Source organism: Mustela erminea, chromosome 19, assembly GCF_009829155.1.
Source record: "Mustela erminea isolate mMusErm1 chromosome 19, mMusErm1.Pri, whole genome shotgun sequence".
NCBI classification, from domain to species: domain Eukaryota; kingdom Metazoa; phylum Chordata; class Mammalia; order Carnivora; family Mustelidae; genus Mustela; species Mustela erminea.
In genome coordinates, this window is record NC_045632.1 from 34,579,799 (window position 1) to 34,601,204 (window position 21,406).

Genomic DNA, 21,406 nt, shown 5'->3' on the forward strand with positions numbered 1-21,406 from the left:
TGCTTAGAGCAGCCTGGCAACTCCCATATTGTGTCATTTTTTCACAGGGGAGATGAATGTCCTGCATTTAGTCTGACGGACAAACACACACATTTGCAAGCCCTCGATGGCCCCTGTTGCAGGGAGCAAGGTCCTGTGATTTTACATAAAGTGGGCAGTATCTATTGGAATTCCGGGCCTTTTGTGTTCATTGTTGCCGGTGGAAACAAATAGCCCAATACTAGCTTTTGTTGTTAATCACCCACTCCCCTAAGAGCCATTAGGTATGCAAATAAAATCCTTCCAATATTCGGTGACTGACTGATTCCTCCCCACCCCACCCACCCCCCTTTTATCTTGAATCATTAAAACAACAGGACTTGGGGATGCCTGGCTGACTCAGTTGGTTAAGAGTCTGCCTTCGGCTCAGGTCATGATCCCACGGTCTTGGGATCAAGTCCCTCACTGGGCTCCCTGTTCAGCGGGGAGCCTGCTTCTCCCTCTACCTGCCACTCCTCCCTGCTTGTGCTTGCTTTCTCTCTCTGATAGATAAATAAATAAACCTTTAAAATGAAACAGAACAACAGGTCTTATCTGGAGAAGGTTCAGGAATGTCAATGATGTGAGCTGTTGATTTCTGTCTCCTAGGATTAATGGAAGTTGCTGCCACCACCGTTAGAGCAAGGGTGTCAAAAGCAAGCAAGCATGATCCCCGCAGACTGGCAGGTTCTCCGAATCGCTCCCAGCCGGTAAGCCCACTTGCATTTGATCTGTTCTGAGAAACTGGCATCGAACTGGGAACTGAACACAGCCTGGGGAAGATCTGCACTAACCTCCCGAATGAGCACAAGGTCCCTAACGTGACTGCCCAGGATGGATCGTCAGGTCAGGGGAGCCAGGATTCCCATTTAGTCCAAAGAATATCATAACTGCCCTTTCTGCTGACAAGGTTTTTAAAGTCATCTCTACACCCAACGTGGGACTCGCACTCAGGACCCTGAAATCAAGACTCAGATGCCCCATGGGGCTGAGCAAGCCAGACGCCCCATCTGCCCACAGGTTTTCTATCCTTGAAATGTGGGAGATGAGATTCCAACATTCCATAATAAGCCTGAAGCCGCCAACGGAGCTTCCCAGGTGCTGAAGCCCCCTTCTCTGCTCTATCAACTTTTAAAATAGGAAAAGAATTTTGTTCTTAAAAACCATAGTTGGGAGAGGCAAGGTTCTCAGGTGAGGGAACTTAGGGACACGAACACTACATTTGTTGACTTCAAGATGAGCCGTGGCAGAAGCCGAGGCCGGGGCAGGTACGACAGCCTCTATGTGCCCGGGGAAGCTGGGCCTGCGCGAGCCGGGCGTGGGGGCTGGGGACCCGCCTGGGGCGCGGGGAGGGCGCGCCTGCACCTGCCGGGCCGGGAGCGGCGCGCTGGGGGCCGCCTCACTCGCCCTCCTTCTTCTCCTCCGGGATCTCCACCGACAGGGTCTCCTCATCGGGATCCGGGCCCGGGCTCACGCGGATCCGCACGGAGGGCTCTGAGGGCGCGGCCTCCGACTCCCCGCCTTCCTCGGGCTTCCCAGGGGAGGCGGGTGGCGGAGAGCGCGGGGCTGGGGGCTCTGGTTGCTCCGGGGCCTCCGGCTGCGGCGGTGCTGGCTGCTCCGGGGCCGCCGGGGCCGCCTCTCCCGCAGCGTCTTGCGAGCTCTTGGCCTGAAATACGGAAAGGGCGATTGGTGAGGAGCAGAACGGCTGAGAGTTCTTGGAAAGGTCTTGAACACCTTCCCGTTCCCCTTCTCAGAGCCCCCAGGAGGAGGATGGCGGAGCGCTCAGGGGTGCAATCTAACGGATGGGAAGTGGGGGGTCGGAGCGGCATCAGGATTATTTGGTAGAAACAGAATATATTATGGGGAGACTTAGGGATTAAAAGTCCCGGTTGGATTTAGTGGATATTTTTGGTCTCTGTTGATTGGCAGGGCTAGAAGCCAGAGTGAAGTTGCAGGTTCAAGCCCGCTCCTGAGCTATGGAGGAAAGAGAGGCTGTGACCAAGAGGGGGAGCCAGGGAGGATTTTGCAAAGCTAAGCCCAGTCCCCCTGGCTGCCCTGTCCACCCTGGTTACCAGAGCTGGATGCTCCTGGGTTAAGGAGAACATTTCTAAGCAAACAAGATAAAGGCTGAGATGACGCCCTTTCTGGAAGGTCTCAAAGGTGGAGACCCCCACCCCACCCCCATGCCACAGGAGAATGGGCAGGCTACCACTGGCATTTGGCTGGGCTGAACCCCCATGTTTGGAGACTTGGCGGGTACTTCCAGCCTCCAGCCTTCAGGGTTCCTGGGGACACTGGCCATAGTCTGGGTATGGGTAAAAATCCAAGCCTTCGTGGATACCCATTACCTGCCCTGCCCTGTGTGACCCACCTCTACGTGGACATAAATGGAAGGGAGAGGCCCACAGAGGAGGAGACCTGAATGGTCCCCAGCTATCCAACACCTACTTGAGATAGTGGTAGTGAATTTAAAATGAGAGTAGTCAGCATGCTCCTGAAGAAGAAAACCCCCTTGAGGTTTACTCAAACCACAGAGTGATGAAGGAAGGGAAGTAGGGCGGGGAACCCCACTCCTAGTAGAACCCAAGGCAGCTCTGGGGACACATGTCCCTCCCTCTGCTTCCTTGTTCCTGCATGTTTGGGTGCACCTGTTCCGCCTTCTCCTGCTCACCCTAAACTCTGACAACGCCCTTCCAGGGTGGGATGGTGCCTGTTACGGGACTTCCAGAAGCTTCCTGCTATGAATGGAACCAGAAGAATCATGGGCAGGTTGTCAGGTGGTTCATCATGTTCAAAAGGCTTTTCAAAAGCTCTCTGAGCTATCCTGCTTCATCCCTGTGGCAACCATAGGTGATCTGGTCTCAGGGAGCATGAGGAGCTTCCTCAGGGCACTGTGCTGGCGGTGACAGACTTGGGAATCAGACCCATGTCTTTGGATTATTATTTCAGAGCTCCTCTGCCATTCTGCCCTGATTGTTCTAAAACTGCCTTTTATTAGAATTCTCATGCAAATTTAATGCACCTCTCCAAGCCGCCTGGGTGAAAAGCTAATAAATACTCCGGAGCAACAAGCCTGGATAAAGCCTTTCACCATACTAAGAACAGTCTTGGAGTTCATGTCCACTCATTCCCACGCAGCAGCCAGCACTAAAGACCCCAGCTTGCTGTCTCGACCTTGACCCTGGCACTTGGTGAGCCAGACAATATTGTGTGTCCTCCATCAGGGGCCAAGGGTGACTGCATCTTGAGAATATCTTGGAACCCTGCATAGATTTGATGTCACCTCCCAGACTCTAGATGTCAAATGATCTCCAGATGGGTCCCCTGGACTCTGAACGGAGCCTCAGTTGAGACTGAGTCCCCTGGGCTCCTTTGAATTCTGTCGTGTAGACTGCCGCACCCTCCCTGCCACTGAGCTCCTGCCTACCCACCGCCCCCCTTCCCAACAGCCTCCCTAAAGGACAGTCGTGAATAGTCATAATTAGTGCAATCATTCTAATTGGCATTTTTGGCATTAGTCACAGAAAAGAGTCCCAGAACTAATTTTAAAATTCCCTTCAGATTTCCAAGGGCGGGGACAAGTCGGCATTGTGCCTGTCGGCAGGGTTTTTTCTCTGCAAACCTCTTAAATTGTCACCGACACAAATATTAAATATGAGAACATCACTGCCATCTGGGGAGAGACCTTCCCTGCCCACACCTACTGCTCCCACCTCTGCAACAGCACCAGGACTCCCCTCGGGGGCATGGCCCCCCTCAACCCGGGGTGGGCACAGGAGCCTGGACTCCCCTAGGGCACCACGCGAGTGGCTCAGGAATTGACACGTGACCCGATTCTATCCAATGACAGTGAGCCCTGGGACTTTCGCTGGAATCACGGGGCAAGAGGGGCTTTCCGTGGGAGCTGCTAAACCAGGACACCAACCATCATAGTGCTCTTGCGATCTGAAGCCTCGAGGGAAGCAGCAATGACGGGAAGGCAAAGCGAGTCCCACTGGCAATGTCAGAGATTTTGGGATCCAGCCTTGCCTGAGCTTTTCCGCTCCTTGACCCAATCATTTCCCTGTTCCCTTAAGCTAATGTGAGCTGGCACAGTGACCTGCATTTCTGTCACTTGCCTCCTAAGGCATCTCTACCGATAGGAAGCCGGTGGGGGCGGGGCGAGGGGGCGGGAGGGACGGACATTCCCCACAATGAAAGGTATGGTCCATGCTCTGGCACCAAGTTGAGATGCTGGCTGCTTCCCCACCACGGTACCTGTTCCAGCAGCTGTTGCTGCCTCGCCGCGGCCTCCAACGCAGCCAGCTCTTTGAGCCGGGCCCTCAGGTGGGCAAGCTTGCCGCCTTTGGCCCCCTTGCCCAACTTTCCTGCTGCGGCGAGGGCGGCGTTGAAGAGCTTGGGGGTGCCTGCCCGGGGTGGCAGGATGAGCACGCTCTTGGGCTCCTTGGGCTTGTTGTTGTTTCTCAGCATGCGCCTGAAAGAGAGCAGTGTTAGCCCGGTCACAAGCTTGCCCCCGGAGAGGAGAAAGGTGTGTCTGTGGAGGGCTGTCTGGTGTAGCTCTGGGGGGCAGGGGAGGGGTGGGTTGTCCTCGCTGAGTCTGTGAGCAAGCCCAGTGCTAACTGCTTGATGCACGTATCAGTGAATGATTGGAACGACCGGAATGACATGGGTCTTACGGTCTGGACGTTATGGAGGAGGTATCGGAGGCTCAGAGGGGTTGAGTCACTTTTGTGAGGCCACACAGGAAATACTGAATAATGTTATAACAGATGAACTCAGAAACAGGGTACCCAGATGAAAAAAGACCAAAGCTTTTCCTCTCTTCCTTTGGCTTTTTTGTCATGTCACCATCTTCGCTGTCACCTCTGTCAACACTTAATGAGTGTCAGGCCCTGGGCCTGGTCCTTTACAGGTGTTCTGGTGGCCCCCGGGGGTGCCCCATCCTGGTGTCTATGTCTCTGTGTGATGCCCTCCCATCGAGGGCGAGGGGAATGGGCGATTTGCTTTTGACCAGTAGAATACAGCAAAGGTGATGAGACATCCCCTTTGTGAACATGTCACAGAGGAAGGTGATCACTGTCTTGCAAGGACACTCTCCCTTCCCGACTTTGCTGCAGCCAGGGGTCATGTCTGAGGCCCTCGTGGCAAGAACCAAGGACAGCCACCAGCCAACAATTAGCTGGGAACAGAGGCCTCCAGTCCTACAACCACAGGGAACAGAATTCAGGTGACCTTGGAAGCAGGTCCTTTCCCCAGGGAGACTTGAGATGAGACTCAGCTCTGGCCAGCACCTTGATGATGGCCTTGGAACAGACCCACCAAAGCCGTCCCAGACTTGTGACTCACAGAAGCTCTGCAGTAATACGTATATATATGATTTTAAGCTACTAAACGTGTGATACGGATAATCAATACACACTTTGTCATTTAAATCCCACAAAATCCTCTTAGGAAGGCCCCTATTTTTCTCCCTCATTTCAAATAGATATGGAAGACCAGAAGGGGTAAGTTAATTTTCCCAAGGTTACACAGGTAGGAAGTGGCAGGGGCAGAATTAAAACTCAGATCTAGGGGCACCTGAGTGGCTCAGTGGGTTAAGCCTCTGCCTTCGGCTCAGGTCATGATCTCGGGGGTCCTGGGATCGAGCCCCACATGAGGCTCTCTGCTCAGCAGGGAGCCTGCTTTTCCCTCTCTCTGCCTGCCTCTCTGCCTACTCATGATCTCTCCCTCTGTCACATAAATGAATAAAATCTTAAAAAAACAAAAAACAACCTCAGATCTAAAGGCAGTATGCCACCCTGCTCTGTAAATGAGGATAGACTCTTCCATGGAACAGAGAGCCCCAGCCTTTGATAGGGAATTGTTCACATTACATGATGCACGATTTGGCTCAAGAACAAATGGATTTCGTCTGCAATCTAGCAGGCCTAGACTCCTAATTGGCAAATTCATTCATCAGGGCTCCAGCAAACTTGTTTGTTTAAAAATGAGGCCGTTGCTGGCTGCTTATCTAATCAGAGGCAATGGATTTAAATTGCACGTATTGATATTAATTGGCCAAGACTGGCGTTTTCTGGCTGGGGCTCCCCCAGGAGAACACAAACACGAGAATTCAGAGAATTCATCCGAGGCCTCTTCATGCCTGGCACCGTCACCTGTGTTATTCAGTCCATAATTCACAGCACGACCGTCTGTGGGAAGGCTCAGCGTGGTTCAGAGATGACACAAAAGAACTCTCTGTGGGACCTTTGCTGAGGGCTAATGGCCGTCTCTCTTTTGAAACATTGCACTGGCTTCTGGGACATTTCCAGAGTCAGGAAAATTTCTCCTCACTTTTAGATGACGTGTTTTCCTATAAGCAGGATCGCACATTCACCCCTGGAGAAAGTGGCATGCATGAAAGCTTTTTGCCCCATCTCTTGGAGCAGCCAAGCCAGAGAGTTGAACCCTCCCCGTCTGAGACAGCTGAGACAGAATCCCACACATGGCTCTCACCAGCTCAGACATCCCAGGCCCTGGGGTTCTCAGACCACGTCTTTTCTTTGATGGGCAGAGCTTTCTCACCACCCCTTGCCTCTGTCCTGAAGCCTGCCTATCCAGGGAGCCCGGCTCTCTGATGAATCAGGCCACAGAGCTGGTCCCAGGGCCTCTGTGCGGCAGGACCGGATGGCTCCTCCTCTCTCCGCACCTTCTCCAGCGCAGGGCAGGGTGGCAGGCTCTCCACACACGGGTCAGCAGCCTCTGCGGGGTCCTAGCTGACTGGCCGAGCCCTCACGTACCCTAGCCAAAGAAGTGGGTGGCAGCTGCAAACCTGGCTTTCATGGCCTTGCTCCTCTTGCGGGGGTAGGAAGGGCAGGCGGGGGCCACGGGGACAGTGCACACTCTCAGACAGAAACGGTAGAATTCTCAGTATCTGAGGTCGTTCAGTGCTGCATTACTGAACACCGAAACCATCGCTTCCAATGGAAATACAGCGTTGGGTTTCTGGTGAGCCTCTCACGACAACACTTCGGCAACTGATCAATACTTGTTTGTGTTCCTGTTTAATGACATCTGATTGAACCTGCAGTTTTATTAACATCGAACTCATGCCCCACAGCTTTGTGAGCCATGCCTGAGCGAAGCTTATCTAACCCGCGTGCCTTCTCCATCCGGGACATCCCAGCCTCCCTGCCATAAGGAACGCACCTCAGCACCACACTTCAGGGCCACATCGACAACGACAATCACAGAACTATGGACACTGCGGTGCTGAACGGCCCATGGAAAGACTTGTTGACCAGTGTTCAGACGCTTCTGGGTTGAAACAATAAAGCAGAGCATCCCCTTGGTCAGCTTCTGCTGGAAACGTGCACTTAGAACAACTCAAATCTCTCACTGGTCTCTCTACACACATCCGCGAATGACTGGGGCTGCCCATGAGCGCTGATTTGGGGGTTCCGAACACATTTCAGTGAGTAGGTGAATTGCAGATACAGAATCGCAAATATGTTGAGTAATGAGGGTTGACTGTGCTTCCCTGCTCCTCGGGGAGAGTCAGGGGAAGTGGGCAGATTTGGTGGGAGAAGGTCGGACAGACCAGCCTTTGGAAGGGCCCCATAGCTTCCTTAAGAGCAAACTGGTAAGTTGAGTTATGGGGCAGCTTCCTTCCTCAGGGGACCCCCCCACCCCAGCATCCTGTGTATATTATGCTCTAACCTCGACATGGCATCCTCTTACCTGGGCTTGCCAAAGGGGTCCTGTGAAAACCTAAGTCACATCAAGCCACCAGGCTGTGTAAAACCCTACAAGGCTGCCATCTCCCTCAGACCAAGACCCAAAGCCATTGCAGGGCTTCACCTCCAAGACCTACCCACTCTCATCCCCTTGACTGCTCCCACCCCGCACCAAGCTATGCTTATTTTCTGGCTGGTCTGCCCACACACACCGAGGCTGCTCCTCTGCAGGGCCTTTCCAGCGGCTGTTCCCTCTGGCTGGAATGCTCTTCCCTGCAAGCAGTCCCGCTCACTCTTCCATTCTGTGCTGGTCTCCACTGAGATTCCACTTCCTCAGAATGGCTTTTCCTGAGCAACCTATCTCAAGGAAATCCCTTCCTCACCACTGTCTCCTTGGTGTGGCTTTCTGTTTCCTTATAGCTGACACATCACAGAATCATTCATTTCGCTATGGTCGGCCTCCCCTACTAGAAAGGCAACTTTATTTGGTCCCTGCTGTGTCCCCAGGGCCCAGAACTATGTGCTCAGTAAATGATTATGAGCTATGAGTGGATGTTGGTAAGTTTGTGCCCTTTATCATGACCTCCCTCTGTGTAGTTTATTTTTTGTGTCATTTCATAGCATGAGATAGAAAATAGGAATATGGGGTAAAAGGCAATGGAGGAAAAACTAGATATGTAGTTTTAAAAGGCATCATCTAGGGTGCCTGGGTGGCTCAGTGGGTTAAAGCCTCTGCCTTCGGCTCGGGTCATGATCCCAAAGTCCTGGGATCTGGCCCCGCATTGGGCTCTCTGCTCGGCAGGGAGCCTGCTTCTTCCTCTCTCTCTCTACCTACTTGTGATCGCTGTCTATCAAATAAATAAATAAATAATCTTTAAAAAATAAATAAAAGGCCTCATCCAATGGGAAAATTACAGAGAGAATTTGATGGATAAAGAGGAGCAATTATTATTATGAACGTTCACTGAGCTCTCCCACATGTCAGGTACCCTGGTGGAGACATTTGCACACACACTATTTTATTTAATTTTCCCAAAAACAAAGTAAGGGGTTAACATACGCTTATTTTACAGAATTGCAGAAAACTGAGACCAGAGAGGTTAAGCAACTTTTCCAAGGCCACATGGCCAGTACCTCTCATGGATAGGACATGAGCCCCATCACCTTCCCAAGCCTGTTGTAGATTTTTCTAGCACATCCATGTTACCTCTGTCACTCAGCTTAAAGCCTGATCTTAAGGATCTGAAAGCAAAAACCCGCTTCCCTAAAAAGTTACCCACTCTAGGGGCACCTTGGTGGCTCAGTGGGCTAAACCTCTGCCTTTGGCTCAGGTCATGATCTCAGGGTCCTGAGATCAAGCCCTGTATTGGACTCTCTGTTCCACGGGGAGCCTGCTTCCTCATCTCTCTCTCTCTGCTTGCCTCTATGCCTACTTGTGATCTCTGTCTAATAAATAAATAAAATATTTTTTTAAAATAAATAAATAATAAAAAGTTACCCAGTCTTCAATAGTACAAAATACAGAGGCACAAGGTTATTCACTGTGATGCTGTTTATAATTGCAAAATATTGGAACTCTAACTTCCCATTCATAGGAATGCTCTGCAACTGTCAGAGGAATGAGGAAACTGATGGGTCTATGGACTGAGAGAGAATGTTTTCCAGGATCGGTTGTCATGTGAAAAAAAGCAAAGTTTAAAAGAAAATCTATAGTATGCTACATTTTGTGTAAGAAGGGGAAAATAAAATATTCTCCCATCTGCCTATTTTTGCAAAAGGAAGCACACTAAGGAAGCAGCAGAAACTAATGAGATTGGGCTCCTATAGGGCTAGGCACAGCAAGTCGGGGGAGCTGGGACTTCTCCAGGCACACCATTTTGTTGCATTGTGACTTGTGGTACCCTGCTAATGCTTGACATATTCAAAACAAAAATAAATCAACAAGGATCAGGGCAGGAGGAATCATAAAAGAAGAGAGTGCAAACCGAAACACATGAGCCTGGGTAGATTTCAAATGAACAACCGTCCTTAAGGGAGGCAAAAGAAAACGAATCCAAATAACTCTGAACATAACACTTAACTCATAGGTACTTAGGCTAACGACAAGAAGAACAGCCCCAAATATTAAATTCTTCTGGGAAGGCTTCCCCATCTCCCCAGGGCTCTGGGATAGCAATTCTGAAATTTCTTTGTCTGTATTATAGGACTGAATAAATGAGTGAACGTGTTAAGGGTAAAGAGAGTCAAATTTCTCAGTGATGGGGAAGGAATTTACAAAATATGGAAAAGGAGAAGATTAGAAAGACTCTGTGGTGTTGGACCAAAATTGTTAGATGGATACAGAGAGAGATTCAGACGGACAAATGCATGTTGATATATACACAAACTTAGATACATGTCTATATGTAGATTTGCAATTGTATATATACCGGTGGGCATGTGGGTGTGTTTCCCAGCTCTGTCCACTTGGGAGCCTAGAAGCCATGAGCACACATAGCACACAGATGGTGGTTTCTAAAAACCATTCCCACGTGCAAGGAATCAAGGCTCCTTGGAGAAATGGCCATTTCCAGGGATGTGGCAGAGAAAGTCACAAGATGAGCCTGGAGCATCTCACTGTGCTTGTAAGCAAGGAAGAGCTGAAATATTTTGGAGACATAATAAGGAGTCACAAGGGCCAGGCTGAAGAGGGACCTCCTGGCCAAATCTGGAACAATCTGAGCACCAAAACAGTGATTGTAACAGGATATTTACAGAACAAAACAAATCTATGTTGACATAGATAAATGAATGAAGAAATGGGAAAGAAGAGGAAGCTCTTCCCCACAGTAGAAGGCTCCTAATAAACGTGGAAGGCATGACGGAATCAGAAAAATCACCATTCTGCAACCATGATAGCAATCGCTGATTTAGCAAGGAGCTCTCATTGGATGCTGAATATAGCGAATGAAGGCTTACTTGATGGGAAACAGGAGGTCTAGATAGCTTCAGACTGACTCCCCACTAAATACTTATTAATTACAAAGAGAAAAACGTTGTTAACTCTAGAGTGCAGAAACCTTACCAAGGAATCAAAGGGAAAATCATCAATACTGGGAGAAACCAGCAGCTGGTGCCTCTCGATACGCCACACTAAGAGGAATGCAACATCAATTTTTTTTTTTTTTTTTTTTTTTTTTAAGTAGGCTCCATGCCCAACGTGGGGCTTGAACTCACAACCTTGAGATCAAGAGTTGCATGCCCTACCAAGGAAACCAGCCAGGTGCCCCACAACATCACTTCTCAGACATTCCTTCCTCCATGCAAAACCTGAAGATAATCATGAGAAAATATCAGAACATCAGCTAACGCTAAGTGAAGGGACATCCTGCAAAATAATCGGCCTGTCCTCTTCAAAGAAGTCCAAATCACCAAAGACGGAAAAAGGCTGAGGGGCCATCTCAGATCCAAGGAGACTGAAGATATGAGGCTATGTGATGAAACTGGGGAAACCCACACTGGATCCAGGAACAGAAAAGAAGACAGAAAAGGCCATAAAAGGCATGATTGGGACAATTGGCCAAATCTGAAGATGGATTGGGGATGGGGTAGTAGCATCATTTCAATTCTGAATTTCCTGATTGGGATAAGGTACTATGGTAGGTAAGATAAAGGTTTAGTCCTCAAGAAATGTGCACTGACATATATGTGGATTTTTTTTTTAAATAAAAAAATGTACCTGGCTTTCTTCCGGAGTAACTTCTGAGACTCAGGGTAATGCACCAAAATTTCATTCAGGTCCTTCTTGTCCAGAATGAAGAGGTTGGTAAACCCATGGGCAACCACATTGGCCGTGCGCCGATTCCCGCCCCCAACAGCCAGCAAGCTGGGGTAGAGAAGGGAGGAGGTGAGACGTGGCAGGCTGGGGTTGAGATCCTGCTAAAATGTCCCTTTCCTCCCATTGCCCAGAGCACAGGGTGGCCCCACACACCCAAGAGCTGGGGCCCACCCCAATATGTCAGCATCCACGCACGGCTTCCTCAGACCCGCCAAAGGGTCCCTGAGGAAGAGGTTCCCCCCTTGGCTACCACCACCACAGCTTGCCCAGGTCTGCCCATCTTACCCCAGCTCCCCCCCTGACCTTATTTCTCCAAACACGGATCCAGCCTTCAGTGTCACCAGCACGGCTTTCCCATCAGGGCCACCCAGGACCTGCACCTGTCCCGCCTGGATGATGTACATCTCTCGACCAATCTCCCCCTGAAACAGAGAAGTGCTGAGCCCCTCTGCCATCATCAGAAGTGACCAGAAGACTGGCAGGGCTGGGCCCGGAGGCCGCTGGCACAGAGCAGAGGAACCTGGGGTGGCGTCCAGCTCACCACTGACATGGTGTGTGAAGCAAGGCCACTCACTTCCTCTCTGGGGCCTCAGTCTCCCCATCTGTGGATTGGGAAGAGTGGCCACCCCTGGCCTGCCTGATGAGATTCTGTGGGGGAGTTAGTGGTGTGATGGAGAGGAAAGTGCTAGGTTAGCGAGAAGGTGCGAGTGTAATGGTATTCTACAAATTCCCAATTATACATGCCAATGGAGGGCCGGAGACATGGAAAAAATTAGCCGTGGTTCATACAATACGTTGATACCTGTGCCTAGGACGTGTCACCTTAGGAGCTTGGTAAGCATTTGCTAGGTGAAACAGCAGTGATAACGATATCAGTCACGAAGTCCAGCTCTCGTGCAACATTTTTCTGTGCGAGGCATTGCTCTAAGTGCTGGGCCGGCTTAGTCCTCCACAGCTCTGGGGTAGGAACCCTTTGCCCGAGGTTGCAAAGCTAGGGCCTGGGAAAGTGGGGATTGGGGCCTAGTCTGCTTTCAGACCTCGTGGGTGCTGTGGGTTGAATGGTCTCCCTCCCAAATCCATATGGTGAAGTCCTCACCCCCAGATGCTCAGAATGCGACCTTCTTTGGAGATAGGGTCATTGCAGATTTCATTCGTTAAGTTGAGATGAGGTCATACTGGAGGTGAGTGGGCCCCTAATCCAATGTGACTGGTGTCCCTCTTAAGGGGATATTTGGACACAAAGACAGGCATACCGAGATGACGATGTAAAGTTACACAGGGAGAGGACAGCCATCTATATGCCAAGGAGAGAGGAACAGATCCCTCCCTCACAGCCCTAAGAAGGAGCCAATCCCACTGACACCTTGGTGTTGGACTTCCAGCCTCCAGAACTGAGACACAAGGCGTTTCTGTTGCTTAAGCTGCCCAGTCTCTGGTCCTTCGTCAGAACAGCAGTAGCAGACTAAGGCAATGGTCTTAATCCCAAGTTAGAGCAAATGAATGGAATCATGCCTGCTTGAATGGCTTGCTTTGGACTGCAATCAGAAATACGCAGGCTGGGCGCCTGGGTGGCTCAGTCGGTTAAGCGTCTGCCTTCAGCTCAGGTCTCGATCCCAGGGTCCCGGGATGGGGCTACACATCGCACTCCCTACTCAGCAAGGAGTATGCTTCTCCCTTTCCCTCTGCCCCCTGCTCATGCTCTCTTGCTCTTTCTATCTCAAATAAATAAAATCTCTTAAAATTAAAAAAAAAGAAAGAAAGAAAAAATACCCAGTCTGCCATGCACCTTCTAATCCTCATGCCCTCACAATGCCCCTCTCCCTGTCCATCACACCTGACATGTTTAAGAGGAGAGACAGCAAGGATAGGTCAATTGATGACACTTTGGATTCATTGAACAATGTGTGTGAACAGGCATGGGAGCCTTAACAAACAGGAAGAAAGCTTCATGTCCCTGTTTCTGTGTCCAATCTGACACGGGGCTGAAGGGTCTACAGAGCTCCCCCTCAGCCCTGGGGTGGGCGGCGGGGGTGGGGGGGGTGCATGGTGTCCCAGGGGTGACTCAGCGAGATCATCACATAGCAAAGCTGGACAGCAGGGGGCACCATTCACACTTGCTTATCAAGTGTTCACTTCAAGGTCCCTCTGCCAACCCCCTCCACCTTGTTCAGCCTTCCTCATTTGCCAGCAAGTTCTACATTACCCCCAAAGATAGCTACAGCAGCAATGGCACCTAGCTCTGTAGGTACAGCTGATTCAACCTTCACAACCCCCACCCCCACCCCGGGAGGGAATACCAGCAACATCCCTACTTCACCCATAAGAAGAGTCTCAGAGAGGGTAAGCCACTGCCCCAAGGAGGCACAGCTAGGAAGGAGCCTGTGTCAGACAAATCACTCTATTGTTCTCAATCCCATCTTGGCTTCTGGGGCTGCAGCTTTAAGTTTTCAACCATCTGTAGCACTATTTCCCCATTTCTCCAGGCTCTCTGCTTCCAGAAACTTCACTGCTATACAGCATACAACTTGGAGATGGGGGCCTTCTTGGGCTGAAGTTTTCTGAGTTGCACAGGGGTTGCGTGGGCATTATTTTCACCTCTGTACACACACCCAGCCTTTACAGCCCTCTAACAAGGGGACTGAATTCCAAGTTCGTGCCCTTTCATCCTAACCACTCACTCCCCAGAGGGCACTGGTCTCACCTTGAGTGGGGAATGGGAGCAGAAAGGGCCTTGACACTGGGTATCCCTAGGTTCAAGTGCAAATATTTTCCAGGATCAGATGGGCGGATGAAGGAGTGAAGAGAGCCTGGTATGGGGCAGCAGGGAAAGGTGGGGCCTGTGGCATCGGGAGGGAGGGTGCCATCCTCATTGGGGGCAACCCCTTCTCCACCCAGGTGACTCTTGCTATTTGGGAAAATGGGGCTCTGTTTTTAGCTAGACATCTGGATTTTGATGTGAAACCTTCAAATTTGTAAAGGTTGGGGACAAAGTCAACATTGGGTTTTGTTTTTAAGATTAGGAAAAAAAGAACACCTAAAAAACCACAAAACACTGTATGGGCTGCTCCTATGAGAAGGCCCTCGGTTTGCAGCCTGTGACCTAACCCAGGCCCCCCTCCACTCCGTTTTCCTGATAGGAAGACCAAGACCCTGGTAGCTGTTCCATCGGCACAGTCAGGGCCCTACCTCTCGTGAGGCTCCTCACTTTCCTTTTCTGGAAAGTGGGGTTCCTCGTCCTGGCTCCCCTGGTCCTGTGCCAAGAGAACAAGGTCTGAGGCGCACTGGAGCTCAGTGCCCGCCTGGGGCCAGACAAAGGCTCCTCGGGGCCGAATAAGCCGGGAGGCCTGGGCGCAGCTCTCCCTGGGCTTGCAGACCCTCCTGGCCTCCAGAGGCACCCCCTTCAGCCCAGCTCAGGGCCGGCGGGTGCGCTGGGAACCTCAGCTGGCCTTGCAGCCGTCTGGGGCCACCCACCTTCTTGCACACGTAGTCGTTGGGCAGGTAGACGACAGAACGGAGCCTCTTCAGCATGTCAAAGATCAGCTGCCGGTCACAGCCCTGTCCCCAAGAGGAGGGGGAAAGAATGCCTGTTTAGAGGAGGGTAGGGTCTTAGGGCTCCCCAGAACCCCGGGGACAGGGGTGCTGGCTGGGCACTACCTGGAAGAGAGCCACTTTGCTGACTATGTTATAGTTCACGTCAATGGCAAGGTCCAAACGCATCTTGTCTGGAAGCTGCACCATCAGTTCTGACTCATCTGCAAAGAAGATGCTGGCAACAATCAGAGGCACATCCCGCTCTCCCCCCCCCCCCGCCCCCACACATGCACACACGGGGCCACACCATTCCTCTGCCACCCAGAGCCACACTGTATTGGAAGAGTCCCTCTCTGGGCTTTTTTCCCTCTTCGGGGAACACCACCATGTACTTCCTTCGTTAACTTCTACTGCTTCTTTAGAACCCCTTACTAAATATCACCTCCTCCAGGAAGCCTTCCCTCAAGATCCTCACACCAGCTATTAGGTTCAGCAGTCTCTGTGTGGACGTGCTGACCACACCCCTATTGCAACGGTTTACTCCTGCTAGTCTGCGCTTCTCATGCTCTGAGGACGTTAGCAAGAGCTAGAGTAAATTGAACACAGTTTTTACAAAGTGCTTTACAAAGATGGTTGTATTAAATCCTCCCAACAACCCAACAGGTGCCCGCTACCACCGTGCCCAGTTTACAGAAACTGTAACAGAAACCGCCAGGAAGGGGCTGTGGGGGGTGCTGGAGAATGGAGTCTGTCTCACACCTGGGGCCATGGGGCTCCAGGGCCTGTCCCAGTCTGCTTTGCCCATGATGAGGGCTGAGTGCCCAGCAGAGAGCCTGGCACACTGGAATGAATGCCTGTACTAGGGACCGGAAATGAACTAACTTGACCTAATCCTGATGCCCCACTGCACCACAATCATTCATGGGTTCAAGTGCAGATCTGCATGACCTGGGCAGCTGGAAATCCGCTCTGGTCCTTCATATGTGCCCCTGGAGAAGGGGGCAATGATTTAGATGTCACAGGGCTGTCCCTGGAATGGAATGACACGATGGAGGGAACCATGCCTTGTACAGAGTGAGCACACCAGCCAGGGACACTAACACTGCCTCGACTGCTCGCTGTCCACCCTCGGCTCAGACCTTGGAGCTCAAGTGTGGCTTCTTCGAGGCCAGAGGAAAGCCCATGGAAGCAGGGGGCCCTTGAATAAGCTGAGTGTGTTGAGGGACCCTAAGACACAGTGCCAGTGGCCCACCAGCTCATCAGTAGCTTCCAGAATGATGTCTAAGCTCTGAAAACAAAATTACTAGTTCCCAAAGATAAAAAGAGAGAGAGAGAGAGACTGGGGGAAAAATTGTGACTTAATTAACACAGAAGTAGCATATTCACATTTCATTAAGCGTTCCATTTCCAACTCAGGAAAACGGTACTACACCTGAAAACAGTGCACAGGTCAGATTCCCCCACTTCCCAGGAATTACTGAGTACACCCCATCATTGCCAAAAAAGGAGAAACAGTGGGGAGTTATATGCATTGCTGCAGCTGAAGAATTTCAGAAGCAAAGCATAACATCGAGCTTACAAAAAGTGTATGTGTAGGGGTACATGGGTGGCTCAGTCGGTTAAGTGTCTGTCTTCAGCTCAGGTCATGATCCCAGGGTCCTGAGATCGAGTCCCACATTGGGCTCCCTGCTCAGTGGGGTGTCTGCTTCTCCTCTACCCTTCCTCCCTGCTCATGATCGATCTCTCTCTCACTCTCAAATAAGTAAATAAGGGATGCCTGGGTGGCTCAGTTGGTTAAGCGGCTGCCTTCGGCTCAGGTCATGATCCCGGTGTCCTGGGATCGAGTCCCGCATCGGGCTCCTTGCTCGGCGGGAAGCCTGCTTCTCCCTCTACCTCTGCCTCTGCCTGCCATTCTGTCTGCCTGTGCTCGCTCGCTCTCCCTCTCTCTCTGACAAATAAATAAAATCTTTAAAAAAATAAGTAAATGAAATCTTTAAATATATATGTGTGTGTGTATGTATGTCTATAGAAAGAGAAGAGAGGGGATCTTCCTTCTGTCCTGATTTCGGCTGTACTTCCATCTCTGAGAGGGATGCATTTCAAGGCAGGGGAAGAGAAGGGAGGGCAAGCAGGACATCCAGAAGACAAGGCCCTCAAGTCTTCAGGGGTCTCCTGATGGCCCAGCTTGGGGCACCTCATGGGCTTCCCTGGGTCCCCCAGTGCTCAGGACCTCAGGGACACGGGTTAGAGGCAGGACCAGGGGATAGCTGGTAGGAGGAAGGGGGTGGTCAGGGAGGAGGGGGCAGGGGATAGCTGGTGGTAGCTGGGGCACCTGTCTTACCCAGCATGCCTTGGGACTGCCAGGTGTACTCGTACCAGGTCTTGACCCTGTTCTGCACGGACCTGGGGATCTTGTAGAAGTTCATGTACTTCACAGTGCTGTCCATGCAGCTGCGGTAGTAGGTCTGCCCGGCGGTGGCGGCCCCCACCACGTCTCTCATCTAGGCGCAAGGAGGAAGCGTCAAGGGGCAGAGTGGGGCTTTGGGACCATGAGTTGTGAGCCTGTGTATCTACTCGGACTGGGGGTGCATGAGGAAGGGGCCCAGGAGAGAGGGGACCCATGTCTGCACACAGAGGAGGCTGCCGATGGGAGAAATTCTGCTTCCAGTGTGGACATGGGAAGGGCGGGGTGAGGCTGCCGAGAACAGCACCTGCTACGAGGAAATGCCTCGCTGGGCCAGGCTAATTGTGGTCTGACCTGGACCCTCGGTGCCAGAGGCCACTTCGACCTCACTGGAGGAAATGTGAACCTGGTGTACTACTCCTTGTGACAGGACTAGATTCTGAGGCCATGGGACTGTGGCTTCAGGCAATGATTAGAATAGGAGATGCACCCCTGCACATTAGACACCCCCAGGGGTTTCTCTCCAGGGGAGCAACCCAAATCCCCAGCCTTTGCAGAAAGCCTTTCAGCCTAGCTCTCCAAAGATATCCCAAAGGGACTGACCTTTCCAGCAGAAGCCAGCGTAGAGAAGAGTGGGACCTAGACCTCCACCCCGTCCCCTTCACCCAGCAGGTCCTAGAGCTCTAGGCTCCTGAGTCCAGTCCTGCGGTCTCTCCTGGACTTAGTCCAAAAGAAATGACCACAGCTGGTGACATTTCTGACAGCAGTGGGAGGGAGAGGGGCCCTGCAGGCAGGCGGGTGGCAAGCCAGCTACCTGTCCGATCATCACAGAGAAAGCGAAGACACCCGTGAAATAGTTCAGGCCCTGGAAGACGATTTCAAAGAGCGTTTTGGGGTCAGGCAGCCCACCAATGGTGATGAGGGTCTTCACAGCCCAGTAGTAACAGCGAATGTAACTAGAGAGAGAAGAGGAAGGGGACCTGGTCAGCAAAGGCCCCCTTTTGCTGAGTCTGGGTGGCTTGGCTCTGATGGATGTGCAGTATGCAGAAAAGAAAACCCTTTATTTCTACGCATGAGGAAAAGAGCCTAACAGCCACAGGGCACGCGGTGTGCAGAGCACGTGCACAGATACAGAGGCATGTTGTCTCCTCTGTTTACATATGGGGAAACTAAGGCTCCAGGAGACTTCTAGAAAGACTTGGCAGCAGGGTAGACCAGGATCTTCTGACTTCTGATGCCTGGACTCCCTTGATATTATTTCAATTTCCACTACCTTTGCTTTGCCATTCTGGCATGTTGGTTCCCGAAAACCGAAAGCAATGTCTAACTTGGAAGATATCTCAAGGACCACGTTTTCTGACCCTCTCCCCTGCCCATCTCTTTTCCAGATGGGGAAACTGAGGCCCCAGAAGGCAAAGGAAACATTCATGGTCACCAGTAGGCCAGGTCCAGAGCTGGGATTAGAATTCAGGCTGTCATCTGCCTCTGTGAGCAGTCATTCACAGTTGGTAACGCCTCTCCGTGGGCGCACGAACCCGGGAAGGGAGGGATGGGCATGGGAAATGCCCTAAGCTTATCTCATTATCACAGCGGAGTAAGAGTCCCTCATACATCTGTTCACACCTTCAGGCTTGGCTGTCCCAGGGGTCAGCAATGGGTGAGGTCAGCAGGGCTCAAGGACAAGATAATCCCAGCTGGCTTTCCTGTGCCTTCCTATCTTCCTACCTGGGCACACAGGTGGTGTCCAGAGCCTGCCCTGACCCCAGTGTCCTGATATACCCACATTTTTGAGGTCCCTGCTCAGCTCCAAAATCAAGACCATCATCCACTGGCAAATCACCCAGTCTGGGGATGACCCCAAGCGGGTCCTCCCCCAGACTCCATTCACCAGCTAGTACTGCAGAGTCATAGTTAGAACATGGGCTCTGGACGGGACTGCCTGGGCTCAAACCCAGCTCTGCCACTTCCTAGCTGCCTAATGAGGACAAATTACTAATCTCAGCAAGCTTCGACTTCTTTCTCCTACAGTGGACATGGCAGTAGCACCACAGAGTGATCGTGAGGACAAAATGAGGTAGAAAAAGATGCCTGGGACATGACGGGCTCTCAGCCTTCTCTGTCACTGGTACCTGCCACATGCCTGCGGTTAGGGAACAACAGACTCACCAGTGTCCTCAAGAAGCTTACAATCTAGTGCAGACAAGCAAGAAATCGTGCAAAGAATACTGGGAGGGGGAAGCCCAGAGCTTGTTGGCGAGTTATGTTGGAGGGGGGGGCTCTTCCTCTGACCACTAGCTGGGAGGCCTGGGCTGGGGGCTGCACCAACCTGCACCTCATTCACCACCTGGTGCATAGAAATTTCCGGACAACATGCGGCTCCCCCATGAAGCCCCCGTCATATTGTCCATGGCCACCAGAGGGCGTGCAAAGCAGCCGTAAGCAGGGACTGAGCTTAGCGGGTGCTCCTGGACCACCCCCCAAACTCTTTCTGACTAAGGAATCTTCTGTTGGCAGGGCAGGTCTTAGGGGCCTCCCTGAAGTCTTCTTGTCTTCAATGCTACTGGGTCTGTGAGGACCCCTGCCTGCTCCAAGCCAGGCAGATATGTGAGAACTTGGGTCCTCAAGCCTCTGGGCCAGAGCAGACTCTCAACAAATGGTCACTATTTTGAAAATGATTATTACCCGTGATATTGGACTTCAGGAGGGATCCTTCACTCTGTGCTTTTTTGCAGATACTGGGGCTTCCCTGTCGGATTTCATCTGGAGAAGAGTAGGACTGCCAAGACAGCGTGCGCCTTCCAAGGTTGGCGGAAGGAAGTCCCTGACAGCTCTCCCCTGTCCTCCCTTCCCTGTTTTCCCTTCCACCCCAGGCCGGCCCATGATGGGGATGCCAGGCCCAGTCCTGGGACTTGGGTTCTCAGCCCTCTGGGGCACAAACCCCTTTGAGGACCTAAGGAAAGCTAGCCACCTTCTCCTTAGGGAAGCCCGCATGTCCTCAAAATTAAGCTCCAGTTTCCAGGAGGGTGGTGGTGGGACCCCCGTACAACTCTGGATTCTGGTTTAGCAGCCCCTCTCCTGGTATGCTGGTTTCCCCATAAGAATGATCATAGCTGGGGCGCCTGGGTGACTCAGTGGGTTAAAGCCTCTGCCTTCTGCTCGGGTCATGATCCCAGGGTCCTGGGATCGAGCCCCACATCGGGCTCTCTGCTCAGCAGGGAGCCTGCTTCCCCCCATCCCCCTATCCCTCTGCCTGCCTTTCTGCCTACTTGTGATCTCTGTCTTCAAATAAATAAATACAATCTTTTAAAAAATGGGTTAAAGAATGATCATAGCTCATCACTAACTCTTGTCCAGGCATGACCCGGACACGTTACACACATGAGTTTATCATTCCTCACAAGAAATCTGAATGTACTACTATGCTCAGGCTGGAGAAGGGAAATTGAGTCCCAGAAAGGGGAAGAGCCTTGGCCAAGGTCACAGAGTGAGTTTTTTTTGTTTTTTTGTTTTTAATTTTATTTATTTATTTGACAGATAGAGATCACAAGTAAGCAGAGAGGCAGGCAGAGAGAGTGGGGGGAAGCAGGCTCCCTGCTGAGCAGAGAGCCTGATGTGGGGCTGGATCCCAGGACTTTGGGATGACCTGAGCCGAAGGCAGAGGCTTTAACCCACTGAGCCACTCAGGCACCCCGACACAGAGTGAGTTTTAATGAACATCTTCTGTTCTTCCCTGGACTCCTGTCCCTTAAGCCTGTGCCCTGCCTCTCCAGGCTCACACCCCTGACCTGGACCCAGGTACTTCGGCCTCCCTTCCCGCACTGTCCTCCCTCCCCCAGACCACACAAAACCTTTGTCTCTAACTGGTTCCTAGGCTTCACCCCTGTCCCTGGAGTCCATCCTCTCCTCAGCCATCACCAGCAG

The 21,406-nt window shown here is 51.7% G+C and overlaps 1 protein-coding gene across 1 annotated transcript in view; it reads right to left on the bottom strand.

Annotated features, from left to right (window-relative positions):
- Window positions 1–494: 494 nt before the first annotated feature.
- CNGB1 (cyclic nucleotide gated channel subunit beta 1) overlaps window positions 495–21,406 on the bottom strand; it is a 64,067-nt gene continuing 43,155 nt past the window's right edge. The window contains exons 26-33 of the mRNA XM_032326300.1: window positions 18,300–18,441; window positions 17,423–17,582; window positions 15,205–15,302; window positions 15,022–15,105; window positions 11,854–11,972; window positions 11,452–11,598; window positions 4,276–4,492; window positions 495–1,684 (exon numbers count right to left, since the gene is read on the bottom strand). Coding sequence (XP_032182191.1) covers window positions 1,418–1,684; window positions 4,276–4,492; window positions 11,452–11,598; window positions 11,854–11,972; window positions 15,022–15,105; window positions 15,205–15,302; window positions 17,423–17,582; window positions 18,300–18,441 — 1,234 coding nt within the window. The 3' untranslated portion in view covers window positions 495–1,417. The remainder of the gene's footprint in view (window positions 1,685–4,275; window positions 4,493–11,451; window positions 11,599–11,853; window positions 11,973–15,021; window positions 15,106–15,204; window positions 15,303–17,422; window positions 17,583–18,299; window positions 18,442–21,406) is intronic.